Genomic DNA, 13,862 nt, shown 5'->3' with positions numbered 1-13,862 from the left:
GCACTATCCCCACCCCCATCTTGCAGGGGCAGTGAATGCTCACCTGCAGGATACAAACCTCGCAGGAACTGGGACCGGGGGGTCTGAAGATTCTCAACTCCACAGTGGGCTAGGGGGCTGTGCGGAAGGCCCAGCCAGCCGCGCAGTCCTAGCACCTGTCATGTTGCAAACTCATAGCAGGAGGACTAGCCCGCCCAACGGGGCCCCCTACGTCCCCACCCACACCCCCGGGAATGAATTGAGCAGTGGGCAAACCTTTCTCAGGAAGGACCCGGGGCCATCACCATACAAGCCCACAGGGGCATCATAAAGCTACGGACACTCCGAACTGACCCACAGCCCATGAAGCACGTCATCTGCCAATAGCCACAGGCCCAGATCATTCGCATTAACATCAAAGGAGGTATTTGTTTTATTTGTAACGCGCACCGTCCGGCCCGGAGGCATCAGGGCGCAACTTAGACATGGTTACATAACGGGCATACATAAATTCAGTAGATACAGTACAAACTCTTCAGAGCATACAGCAATATACAATATTTATAAAGTAGGGAATAGAACTGGTGCTTTGCTAGGGCAAGGCTCCCGGGTACATAAGAGGTCTGAGTTTCAAGGCTGAGTGAAGAGCCAGGCTTTCGTTTTGGCCTTGAAGGCACTAAAACATTCTTCTGATCTAATGGTGAGGGGGAGAGCATTCCAGAGCTTGGATGCTAGGACAGGGAAGCTTGATCCACCCGCTTTTTGTAGTTTGAACCTAGGTATAGTTAATTGGTGGGTCTGGGCGGTTCTTTGTGGGCGGGTAGGCGCGTGGCGGGATAGCCGGCTGCAGAGATACATGGGGGCTTGGTTGGCTAGGCATTTGTGGGTAAGGCCTAAGGCTTTCAATGATATTCTGTTTGACAGGTAGCCAGTGTAGATTGGATGTAGATTCCGAGATGTGGTGGTTTCGCGGGAAGTTTACAGCCGCTCTTATGGGGTTGTTCTGGATGATTTGCAATTTGTTCGAAAGTTAACCTCCTAACAACGGTGAGCTCCGGCCCGTGGAGGGTCCCATCAAAGGCAACCAGGCACACACGGACACAGCTCAGTGCCCCAGCCTAACGATTGAACGCTTGACTAACCTTCGCCCCGATAACCCCAGCACGCTGCACGCCAATCCGCGTGTCACCCCGGAATCCACTATGGCCAAAAAGTCAGCCAAGCAAGCGGACATCGCAACCCTGCTAGCCACCCCCGCACCAGATCGATGCAGAAGAGAGGACCGCCCAGAGTTAGGTGAAACAATTGCCGAGAGCACACAAGTGGAATTACATCGGGAAGTCCCAAACCAGGCGGTCACGAAATCGGACCTCCAGGACCTCCTGACAGCATTAACCAAGGAATTCCAGAGGGGCACCGGAGAGGTGAAGAGCACCATCACGCTTCTGGAGGTGAGAGTGGGGGAACTGGAGACCAGGACAGCAGAGGTCGCAACATCCATATGCGAACACAGCTGTGAGATCGAGAAGGGGGCGGACAGGCTAGCCATGTTAGAAGCTAGGTGTGAAGCACTTGAACTCAAACAGGAGCACTCAGAAAACCGCTCCCACCGCAATAATATTCGCCTGAGAGGTATCCCCACATTCATACCGGAGGCGGATTTGGAGCATTATGTAAGCAACCTCTTTCGCTTATCCCGACACTACCGGACGACTCCCCCCTGGTGCTCGACAGAGTCCACCGAACCAGAGTTAGGGCCAACTCCTCAACCCCGCCAGATGTCCTAACCAGACTACACTATTTCAAAGTCAAGGAAGAAATCATGCTGGAGGCAAGAAACTCTCCACGAATACTGTTCAGAGATGCTTCTATCTCCCTATACCAAGATCTCGCCTCAAGCACACTTCTGAAAAGAAAAGCACTAAAACCACTCACAGAATGGCTGAGGGAGACAGGCACACCGTACCACTGGGGCTTCCCCACAGCCCTAATCTTCACCTGGAAGGGAGCGTCCGCCACATACGCAAAGTACACAAAGCAGAGAGACTGTTGAATCCAGACACGAGAGATGGAACCAACAACGAAGACGATCCCTCAGAACAGGAAGAACCAAAGGAGCCCAACCGCTCATGGTCGCGCACTGAGGGGCGGCGCAGGAGAATCAGGGGCCCCCCACTCAGAGGCCAACGCCCAAGTAAAGTCGGCTAAAGTTGGGCGACACCGGTCTCCCCGAATCTCCAGACCAAACACGCACCACCAAATTCCAGATGACAGCCGCGACCGCGAGCTACACATCGTACCCCCGAAGCAAAGCAATACACTAATCTTACATGCAGCTATCACCGCCATACAGCAGAGGGCCAAGGGCCTCATACTCAGCAGAATGCGTTGGCCCAAACTACCAAGTTTTGTTCTACGAGGGGGAGGGGGGGAGGAATGGGGTGGACACTGAATGGGGCACAATTCACCAAAACAGGACCCAAATCAATCAACGGCCGCCCGCGCAGGCCGGTGAGAGACAGCGTTTAACAGCACCCACCATCCGCATCCAGATCATCCCCAAATGGGTTCACACCATAAATAAATCTGACTATGACCGCCTGGAATGCCCAGGGCTTATATTCCCTCAGAAAATGGAAGTCTGTGGAACACTGCCTCGCCCAACTAGAGGCCGAGATAGTCTGCCTACAAGAAACCCACCTCCTGGCCACGGATGAGCAACATGTCAAATACCAAAGATTCCCGAAAAGATATGTTGCATCCTCTGGTCAGAAGAGAGGAGGGGTGGTGATCCTGCTCAGCCAATCAGCAGGATTGGAGGAGGAAGCTGCAGGGAGTTTGTTGAAGGCTGTGATTCGACTCCGGGGCAGTATCCTAGCAAAGACGGGCTGAGGCATGCCTAGCTGCTGAAAGGGAGATCACAAGCCAAGTGTGAGACAGTGTTTCTGAAGGACAGCCTAAAACGAGACTCATTTGCATGGTGAGTATAAATAGGCAGACAAATAAGCAGGCCCCCTTTTGCAGGGTGCCAAAGTGAACACAAAAGGCACACTTCCTTAATCTTTAAGGTACCAAAAGATTAATGGAGTAGCCAGGGTTTGAAGTCTTGGGTCGGGGTTTGTCCTTTCACACAAAGGAGGCAATAATTAGACATACTATCCAATGATAAGTGAGGGGGGGCATCAGTGCACTGGAAAAGTAATGCTCATATTTTTTTGGTAACCTTGAGGTTAAAAAGAAAAACCTGTACATTTGAAACGTCATGCTAATATAAAATGTTTTTGTACATGTGCTTTATGGTGAATGCTTTGTTGTGTTTTGTATTCCTGCTCAGTAATTGAAATAATAGAGTTGACCGTCTCTTGCTGATGGGACTGAAAAATATAAAGTATCTAACTGTGAAAGGGTGCGATTGTCTTTATTGCGTCCAGTAAGTAAATTAGTGATTAGCAAAAGGGCACAGTGTGAAGCCTGACTATGCATAGGTAAAGTCCTGAGGTATAATAAGAGTGGCAGAAAGGAAGAATCAGGTTATTTCTTCCTACAACTCTGTGCCTGTAGGCAATATTACATCTGTTAAACGGACTGTCTCTGACTATCATTTGACAATTAGGTACGAGTTAAGCTCTCTTTTTGACGTGCTATTATTTAAAGATGAGCTGGAAGTGATGTCTCTTCTACTAAATACCACCCCCAACAACACATTATTTGAAGCTGTGCTGGGAGTGATGTCGGAGTTAAACGAATGCAGTTTCTTGCTGGATGCATAGGGATTTTTTTTTTCAACTGTTGAACAAGAGTTAACATTTAAGGATGTATATTAACTTGATGGAAAACTTTGATGGTCTTAAACCTACTCTGAACATGCTTAATGTCAAATTTTTGAAACCTGTTTGGTAACCTATAGGTATATTTAAACAAGTTTGGGCTGATGATCTTCAGCTCATGTGCCACCGCCCCACCTTCCCCATGTTCTATTTTTCCCCCACACCCCAATAATGATTTCTAGTGACGCCACTGCCAAAGGCCAGTCATGCACAGTGCAACTTGTATTTGCTATTTACAACAAATTAAGTTTGTTTGCAGTAAATAGCAAACACAAGTTTAAAATATCCCCTTACTCGCCAGCAAGGTCGAGTACCATCCAAATGGCACTCGCTCTTCGTAAAATCTCCTCGCTAACATGAGTGGATTAGTAGATTTTGCCAGCCCAGAATAGACATCTAATTAATAAAGAATTGCACACTATCTGGCCCGGTTGTAAAACATACTATTCAGGCAGGCTTGTTTAACAGGAAAAAAACATTTTGAATAACCAAGACAACAATGGCAAACTTCCTGCAGAGTTTGGTATCTGAATCAAATATTGTAGCAGCATTAAGACTGTACATGAACAGTTGGAAACCTCTTTTAGCACAAGAACCACCACACATAGATAGAATTAGCAAAATGCTGCCCTTGGCAGAACATTTGTTTGGCTCTCCTCTAACCTAATATAGACACTTTACCAGCACTAAAGGATTGCTTTTCCACTAGGTGTTCCCAGAACTCTGCATTGAATCAATCAACCTACAGATTACAAATGGTTAAAAATATGCATTAGGGATACCAGTGATAATATAAATCAACCTTATTAGTATCAGCAAGCATCTCTTAATTGTGTCAAGTAGACCAAATTATGTTATAGATTACAGTAAAACATTACTAGTACATTTTCTTGTTAGTAACATCTGTCAAAGGTGAGATGTTCTGTATGTTGAAGGGTCACAATATAAACTCACAAAACGTAAAAAAGATAAGCGTTAAATGATACTGACATGGCCAGTATCACTATCTATTCAAGACATTTTGAAGTAAGATGATGTAAACATTCTAATGACAAAACTTAAATTTTGTTGCAACACAATGGTGCACACCCATGAAAAATGAAAAAGATGTTCTATTCTATCTCATCATTGCTACTGTCATGCTGCTTTTACTAAATGATTGGTATGCTTACTTTTGGCAGACCATGTATCAACAATATACAACTTGCTTTTTACTCATTTTTAAGGGCATACTTTTATTGGTCCAGTTTAAGAAGCCATTAAAAATAAGACTAATTTCAGAGGTGAAAAGAAATTCGCTAAATCAAGGCTTTATGCGTTACAATCATTTAAATTGATCAATGCTCCACAAAATAAATGGGCTCTGATGGACGGCTGGAAATGTAGTAAGATGCCCTCTGAGAACTAGAACGCAAGGGCGACTAATCAAGTTTGCAAACATTGATAGCATCTACTCACAAAACATATTGCTGGTTAACAAAGACAGCATTTTAAAACATCTTTACAGGTGTGGGTGAAAGTGTCAGAATTGTGCACTGCTTACCAGCCCTGCATCTTCTTTTGGATAAAGGACCGTAAACATTTTCCAGTTTTGAGACAGTAGAGTTGAAGGTTAGGTGTTCCTGATGCTCCATCTTTACCCGCTACAAAAAAGAAGAAACAAATTAGCCACATTGGTCAGTACTTGTAACCTCTCATTTATCTTAAAAACCACCACCAATGAATCAAATGTCTGTATGGTGGGTTTGATGCATTTCACTAGACATATATTTCTGTCTCAAGAGGGTCACAACATCCAATCCACGTAACAGCTCTGATTTTGTCAGAGAAACTCCTGCTATGTCCATGGGGCAGAAAAAAACAAATATTGAGGTTTACTAAAGATCATACTAAGACGAGAAACAAAGGGAGGTGCTGAGTGCATAGTTGAGCCTATGACGCTCAGGCCCTGGAAAATCAGACAAACCAGGCAATCACCTTTGGAAAAGATACTCGGAGGGGTCAGTCCTTAACGCGAAAGGCAGAGAGAGAATACTAGAGGTGAAACCATTGGACTGATCAGAAGCAGAATCAACATAGGCAAGACGAACTGTGCGAGAGATAGTGGATCACTTGCAGTAGAAAATCACTTTGTATTGGAGAGCCATGTGATGAATCCAATGGAGTCATCACTGATCCCCCGGCGGTAACCGCCTGCCAAGTGGCCAGGAGATGGCAGCCGCTACCTGGTCCTGGGCGTGGTTTTATGAGGGAGGATCACATGGGAGGAGACAACTACCAAGGAGACAACTATAAGGAGACGTTTTGGCTCCATTGGTCAAGATGTGGTATTCCCCCCTTTTCCTATGAGGAAGACTCTTTGATATCCTAGTTCCTAATGGCCTATTGTCATTCTAGTCAAGCTCCACCATTGGCCCAAAAAGCCACAACTCAGAGGTACCACCTTCTGTTTCTAATATGCCTTATTGCAAACATCCTGAGGAAAACCATTTGAGAGGTAGAAGCCCAATCACATTCATGGATTCCAACTCGCATAATCGCTCAGGTACGCGAGGCGGAGGATGAGAGAGTGTGTGCAAAGTAACAAGTGCCCAAAGATCAACGTGCAGGATAGTTGTTTTGCAAAGCCCACAGTGCATGGGACATTTAAAATATGGTGACCGCAAGCAGAAGTCGAGCATGCAGGAATGGCCGGTGAACTCCAGGCAGAGCATCACGAGCACGAGACGCACAGAGATGGTTACCGGAACAAAAGGAGGGATGATGCAGACAAGCAGAAAAAGCCACAGAGATGTGAGGAGCTGCGCAGAAGCTCCTGGAAGTCGGGACACTCTTTGAGGCAGCGTTCGTCAGTCCAGAGCGAGAGGGGAAGCCAGCGTGTGACCGCGGTGCCGCAAAGAACGCTGGAGAGACTGCCACAGACTCCAGAGTGGAAAGCGAACAAATCCACTGTTCCACAACGGCACAGGCAGAGTATGGGGATGCTGGAAGAGACCGGTGCGTCTACCCAAAGCAGCTGTGGATCCCTGGCCATCCCAACAAGCGCGCCAGCTCAAGTTTGATAAATATGAGATTGCTAACGATTAGAAGAGCATAAGAAGAATGTTTACATGCAGGTAAGATACAGTCAGAATAAGGAGAATGTTCGTATGCAGACAAGACACAGTACAAAGAAAACCCCCAAACCAATACAAGTGCATGAGATACCAGTGTGGGGGAGATGTTTGAACAAGTGTTACCATAGGCAAATATATCAAGTACCTCATGTTATAGGCCATTTTGGTATAACCGAGGAACTGTGAATCAATTAAGAGAAGTCCTGGCAAACTAGCACCAGCCAGCTGAGGTTAGGTAAAGATTCCTGGCAGGCGAGTATACCAGGTGATCGAGATTGAATGAAATCTTACAGAAAGACTGCTGCAAAACCTGTGGTTTAAACAAGAACTTTGAGTCCAGTGAAGAAACAAAGTAACTAATAAGTAAAGTGGACATTTTGCCATCCTATTTAAGAAACCCAGGGAAGGCACGCACCCTCTGAATCCAAGGGTCTCTATATTGTAGAACATTTGTGTTGGCATCATTATTACATTTTGGTTTTGAAAATTATTGCCAACATCAAGAAAAAGATATGTCCTTGCACCCTTTGTTGTTTTGTTTCAGTGTGAGGGTCAGGATAGGACGTTTGGACACAAGGACGGCTTTTCAGTTACTAACTTCCTGACACAGACTGATCCTTAGTTTTGATTTTTAAGGAGGGAATTCCTCCTAGGATAGGGCCAGTTAGGCAGTTTTCCCAACTCATTTTAATATTGAATAAATGTCTTTACTTGAGAATATGAATACCTTGTGTCCTGACTCTCAATTCTTTTTAAAACTTTGTTTATTCAATGGTCATGTTACCAGCAACACAATACAATGATGTAAACATATAGTGTGCAACAGTGCAACTTATCAACATCTGAAAGTTTTCTGCAAGCATAACATATTGGGTTCAAACACTTTCACTATCAGAAGCCATTTCACACAGATACATCCTGAACGGGGTCAAAATGTCCTTTGGGCAGCACGTTGTGGGTACAGAGAGAACCAATCGCTTTTCAGCCTCATTAACATAGGTTAACTCGCGAAGCCAGTTATTTATTTTGAGTGCATGTTTATATTTCCAACACTTTAATATGCATTTCTTAGCCACAGCACAAGTAAAATTAAACAACCTTCTTGTGGTTTCAGAGGATTTACCAATATCACCAAACAGGTACTTAAGCGGAGCCAGACAGGATGGAATGTGAACCATATCCTTTATGCCTCAGCAACACTGCCCCAGAATGATGCAATTAGAGGGCACGACCAGTACATATGGAAAGCATCTGCATGTGGGCTACCACATTTTAAACATTCGCCATAACAGTCAGGCATGAATTTGGCCATTCTAGGCGGGGTGTAGTGTAGTTGGTTCAGGATTTTGAACTGAATCAAACGCAACCCAGCATTCAAAGATACTGATTTGGTTAGCTGCCAGTATTTGTGCCATTTGTCATCCCCAATCAGGGTTCCCACACTAGTTTCCCAACTTAATTTAATGGAGTTTTGAGAAGGGACATGAGATTGCAGTAACCCATACAGCCTGGACACATCGCATTTCGTACCCTCCCTAGACATAATGGCTCTTACACATTCTTGTGATTCAGGAATGATGGCCATCTCTTGTGGAATGCAGTCCTCATTCGGTGGTATTGCAACAGGTTCAACTATCCACCCCCAATAGTATTTACAAAGTCTCGTTGAGTGACATTCTCCCTCAGGATACAAGTCACCTATTTTCATTTGTTTAATAGGATCCCAGGACTTTTGTAGGGTCTCATCAAAAGTGGGTAATAGTCTAGGAAAGCACCATAATGGCGCTTCTCGGTCATAGGGCGTCTCCATATTTAGTTATACGAACATTTTTGACCATGCGCCGACAGTGGTACTAACCGGGTCTAATGCGCAGGAATCTCTATGATGTGCACTAAATATAACTGTACTTAGGTCGGTGGGGGACACGGCATACCTCTCGAATGGTATGTGTGTAACCGTATTGTCAGGATTACACCAATGCCTTGCAAATTGGGCTTGTGATTCCAAGTAGTAGAGCTCAAAAATCTGATGCTGCTAGGCCGTCACTTGTATATGATTCAGCTAGTTTATGCCAGTTCATCCTCGCCATCCCAGGTCCCAAGACAAATGTAGTAGCTATTGATTTAAGCCTGGTGAAGAAGGTCCTTCCTGGCCACAAAGGGATATTGCAAAATAAACATAACAGCTGTGGGAGGACCACCATTTTTAAAATTGCTACCCTCCCATATAGTGAGATTGTGAGCTTTGCCCATAGCTGCAGCTTTTTAGATAACTGTTGCATGTACATTTCATAATTGTCTGTATACAATGATTGTCGGTCACCTGATAACATAATACCCAGGGATCAGAAGCGAATGGGTGCCCATGTAAATCCACCAATGTTGGGTGGCAGTGTGGTAATGGGTGTGATAGGAAACAATTCTGATTTGGAATCATTTATTCTATAGCCGGAATATTGAGAGAATGTGTGGATGTCCTGCATGATGGGGTCAAGATTGCGTTGTGGGTCTTGGATATATAGGAGTGTGTTATCAGTATACAATGATATTTGTGGAGACCAGCTTATTCTAATCCCCCTACGTCCATGTACCTGTCTCGATAAGGGCAAAGAGTATGGGGGGGAAAAGGGGCAGCACTGTCTGGTGCCTCTTCCAAGGAGAAATAATGCTGAAAGTGTTTGGCTGGTTAGGACTCTTGCTCCTGGATTGTTATATAGGAGTTGTACACAACTAAGGAAGTAAGGGCCATCCCAAAGCAGCGGAGCACCTTAAACAAACATCTCCACGGCACAGGATCAAATGTCTTCCCGGCTTCTAGGGTGGCGGCAGCCACTACAGATTTTGCTTCAGGACTCACCTGAGCCATCACCACAAATAAGCGGCAGAGATTCAAAGCAGTCGACCTTGTGGGAATGAAACCCGATTGATCCGGATGTACTAACTGGGGAATACTGGGGAGAAGCCTTGTTGCCAGGATTTTCGCGCAAATGTTTGCATTCGTATTGATCAATGACAGAGGCCTGTATGAGGCCATGTCAAGTGGAGGTCTGTGTGGTTTGAGCAACACAGTTATAATGGCTTCACGCATCGACGGCGTGAGTGCGCCCTGCTCCATGGCCTCTTCCCATACCCCCAACACGATATGAGCCAATTCCTGGTGGAATTCCTTATATAGCTCAATCCCAACGCCATCAGATCCAGGAGCCTTCCTGGATGCCAGCGACTTAATGGCACTAACAATCTCATCCTGTGCTATCAGTTGGTCAAGAGTGAGTTTAGTTTCGGGCGAGATAGTGGGGAGTCCCAAATCCTCTAGATATATAGAAAGTTCATCTTCCGTGACCTCATCTCTGTTGGAAAACAGCATGCAATAAAAATGTGTGAATGTGTCATTTATATCCTTTTCCCGGGTCATGGTTGTACCGTCTGCAGCTTGAATCCCAGCAATAGTGTTGCAGTAGTTTCTCTGTTTTTAATAGGTTGGCAAGTGATATACAAGCCTGATCCCTCCCCTCTCCATATCTGCAAGCTCTCACTGGGGTGGCCATATACAATATCTCCCTGTCTGCTAACTTATGGAATTCACCTAATAGGTCCTGAATGCGTGCTAGGGTCTCATCCTTATGTGTTGTGCTATAATTGTTTTCGTGTTCCCTGAGCTGCCAGATTTGACCTAGTTCTCTTCTAATATTTTTAAGTGATTCAGTAGATTTGGACATGATAATACCCCTGATCCAAACTTTGAAAGTCTCCAAAAGCACCATATGGGTATGGACGGATCCAACATTATTGACAAAAAATTCTGCAATTTCAGTATGTAAGGCCTCGGTCACACATGGGTCCTCAAGGATTGCAGGAGGCATCCTCCATTGTGGTGCACGTGGAGGCAGATCAAATATTTCAAGAGTAAGAGCGACTGGGGAGCGGTCAGACAGCGTGTGTGGGAGTATATCGCAGCTCTGAACCATATAGGCAATAGAAGTGGTTAATAACCAATAATTTATTTGGGAATCCATGTCATGCATTGTGGAATAATACGTGAATTCCTTACCATGTGGGTGAAGTGTTCTCCACACATCAATGAGGGGCAGATGCAACAGAATTTGATGTAATGTGTTAGCTGCCTTTGTAAGCATCCGTGGGGCCGTAGAAGATCAATCCAATTACGTGCCAAGGATGGTGTTAACGTCGCCTCCCCAGATTACCCAGGTCTCATCAAGTGGAGTAAGCATGTCCACAATTTCCTAGTAAAATTTCTAGTCATACAGGTTAGGCCCATAAGTATATATTAACACAGTTGGGTGCACGGTAATCTCATCCCACACAAGTACATATCGTCCTAGAGGGTCAACCTTGTTTCTCGTGAACCTGAAGACCAATGAGGGAAGGATAAGAGTGAGAACACCACTGGCTTGTGTCGAATATTCTGTGTAGTGGGCCCCACGTGTTGGCAAGATGGTGTTAACTTTCTGCAGAGCATGTGTCTCCTGTAACATCAGGATCTGTGGAACATGTCTTGACACATATGAATTGACTTTCCGTGCCTTGCCTGGGTTGGAAAGGCCCCAGACATTCCAGGTCAGCAGCTTTATCTGCAAAATTTTGCCTATGGGACTTGTACCTGCCATTTACAAAGACCTCGTCCACCCAGTACATTGTGTGCACACTTATTTTTCTTGCATTTCTTCGCAACATGACCATTATTTTCAAAACATTTAACATCCCCGAACAACCCCGACCTTGCCCCCCCTCCCTACTCACCCCCAAGCCTTACCAACAGCCTGTCTGAGGGAGCTGTTCACGCCACAACTCCCGATTAACAATTCAGGCAAATCCTCCTCTAATTCGTGTGATTTAAACTGTGCAATAATCGGACCCAGCCCACCACCCACACCATCAACCCCAATTAGATGATGAACCCCTCCCATGGAGGGAACCATCCAGAGGCGCGTATGCTGCAGCAACTATGTCAGCCACAACCGCTTCCCACCGACCGGCCAATTCTAACTTTGCATGTATTGATGCTACCCAATTGCTCCATCTCACATTGCAACGCATAAAGTATATAACATCTTACATAGGTCAGTTTGCTGGATCCCTCATCAGGTCTTGGGACTCTGTTCTGGTCTATATCCCGGGTCCGGGGGGGAATTTGGATTGAAGATTCAACATAGTTCATAGCTTCAGTGGGGTTTTCAAAAAAGTGTGCCCTGCCACCATGCTAGATCCGTAATTTAGCTGGGAAGATCAAAGCATACGGAATCCGACGCAGTCGGAGCTGTTTCTTTACCGGATCGTTATGACCTCCTCTGGGCCTGTACCCCTGCAGCAAAGTCCGGATACAGGTGCATATTACTTCCCTCATACCTCAACGTTCCCATCTCTCTGGACATCCTAAGGATCAAGTCTCTGTCTCTGTAATTCAACAGCTTTGCTAGGATGGTGCGAGGAGGGGCCCCCGGTTTGGACGTTACGGGCAGGGTGAGATCGGCCCGCTCCACCAGGAACTGCTTGGAAAATGTCCAAATCTTTGCATTTTCCTCTTATCTTGAGCAATGCCTCCTTTAAGTGTGTTATGTCACAATCGTGCTGATCTACCTTGTCCTCAGTCACACTTATTCTAGCTTCCATTTCCGATATCCGAGCACTCTCCTTCTTTAGTTTCGCCTTAAGTGACCCAATTATTGCTACTATATCAAGTTTGACATTTACCGATAAAAAGCCTGTCTGAACAGTAATAGGTGTTCTTCTCTAGAATTCCCACTTGAGGATGGGGCATAACCACCTGTGGGCGCCGCAATGTTTGCTGCCGGGGTCTGGGAGTTGGTAAATGAAAACAACAAGGGGGGGTGGTCCTGGGAGACTTTCTGCCAGACATGAGTCCTGGTTACAAGAGCCTTACCCAGAGTCTTTAGCTCACTATCTTTCACAGAAAAGAAATATCCCAAAATCAGTCTTTGTCCTGCCCTAAGGCAGTCCAGCACCGAAATGACAGGCAATTCTCTGAACAAGAGTACTAACAGCAACCCCAGACACGTGTTTCGGTCTGGTTGAACCTCATCAGTAGGGTGTAGCTGTGCCTCTCTAAGAATAGTGAGCAAGGGGTACACGTCTGGATAACCCTAGTAACTTAGGGTGAGACCCAAAGTTTCAATATGCAAATAACACTGCCCCAGGGCAGGACAAAGACTGATGTGTTTAGAATATTTCTCCTCTGTGAAAGATAGTGCGCTAAAGCCTCTGGGTAAGGCTCTTGTAAACCAGGATTCATGTCTGGCAGAGTGTCTCCCAGGAGCCCCCTTGTTATTTGCATAGTTGGTAAATGAATACATAGGGCCTATCTTCTTGCCACTGGCAACTTTTGTCATTGTCGATAGGTGGCACCAAGGATGCCTTTCTGTTATCAGTTTGGTTTGCTAAGTAATTCCACAAAGGATCTAACTTGTATATAGCTTAGCAGTCAGCTGGCCCGGTCCCTCTCCCTCAAGTTTTGGGCGAAAAGTATATGGGCTACTCTGAATTTTTTTGCAAAGTTTGGTGATTTTTGGTCCAGGGGGGTCCCAAAACCTCTTTTTTTCCCCCATAGACTGAATGGGGGAAAAACTTTGCGCACGTCTACAGGCCAAATCGCTGGATGGATTTTCACCAAATTTGCGGAAGCAGCAGGGGCTTGGTCCCGAAAGCATGCTTTTGTAAATTTGGTGACAATCCATGCAGTAGTTTTCTGTAAAACGACCAAAAAGTAGGTCTAAAAAAATTAGTGCTATCTACGTCCGCTCCGCGGTCACACTTCCCTGTTCGCTCCGCGGACAAGATACCGATTGGTTAAGGGGCTGGCGTCATGACCGCGGACATGCGACGTCTCTGCCGATTGGCTGCAGTGAGGCTTGTTCTGCGTTAGATTGTTTGGATGCGCCCGACATTTTGGATCTGCCGACAG

The 13,862-nt window shown here is 45.7% G+C and overlaps 1 protein-coding gene across 1 annotated transcript in view; it reads right to left on the bottom strand.

Moving 5' to 3' along the window:
• Nucleotides 1-13,862, bottom strand: part of EIF2A (eukaryotic translation initiation factor 2A) — a 627,352-nt gene that overhangs the window by 406,546 nt on the left and 206,944 nt on the right. Inside the window, exon 5 of the mRNA XM_069618378.1 lies at nt 5,350-5,449. Coding sequence (XP_069474479.1) covers nt 5,350-5,449 — 100 coding nt within the window. The remainder of the gene's footprint in view (nt 1-5,349; nt 5,450-13,862) is intronic.

Source organism: Ambystoma mexicanum, chromosome 10 (genome assembly GCF_040938575.1).
Source record: "Ambystoma mexicanum isolate Mex_15411 chromosome 10, UKY_AmexF1_1, whole genome shotgun sequence".
Lineage (NCBI taxonomy): Eukaryota > Metazoa > Chordata > Amphibia > Caudata > Ambystomatidae > Ambystoma > Ambystoma mexicanum.
Note: the sequence above shows the minus strand (reverse complement) of the source record. Positions and strands in the feature narration are given on the sequence as shown.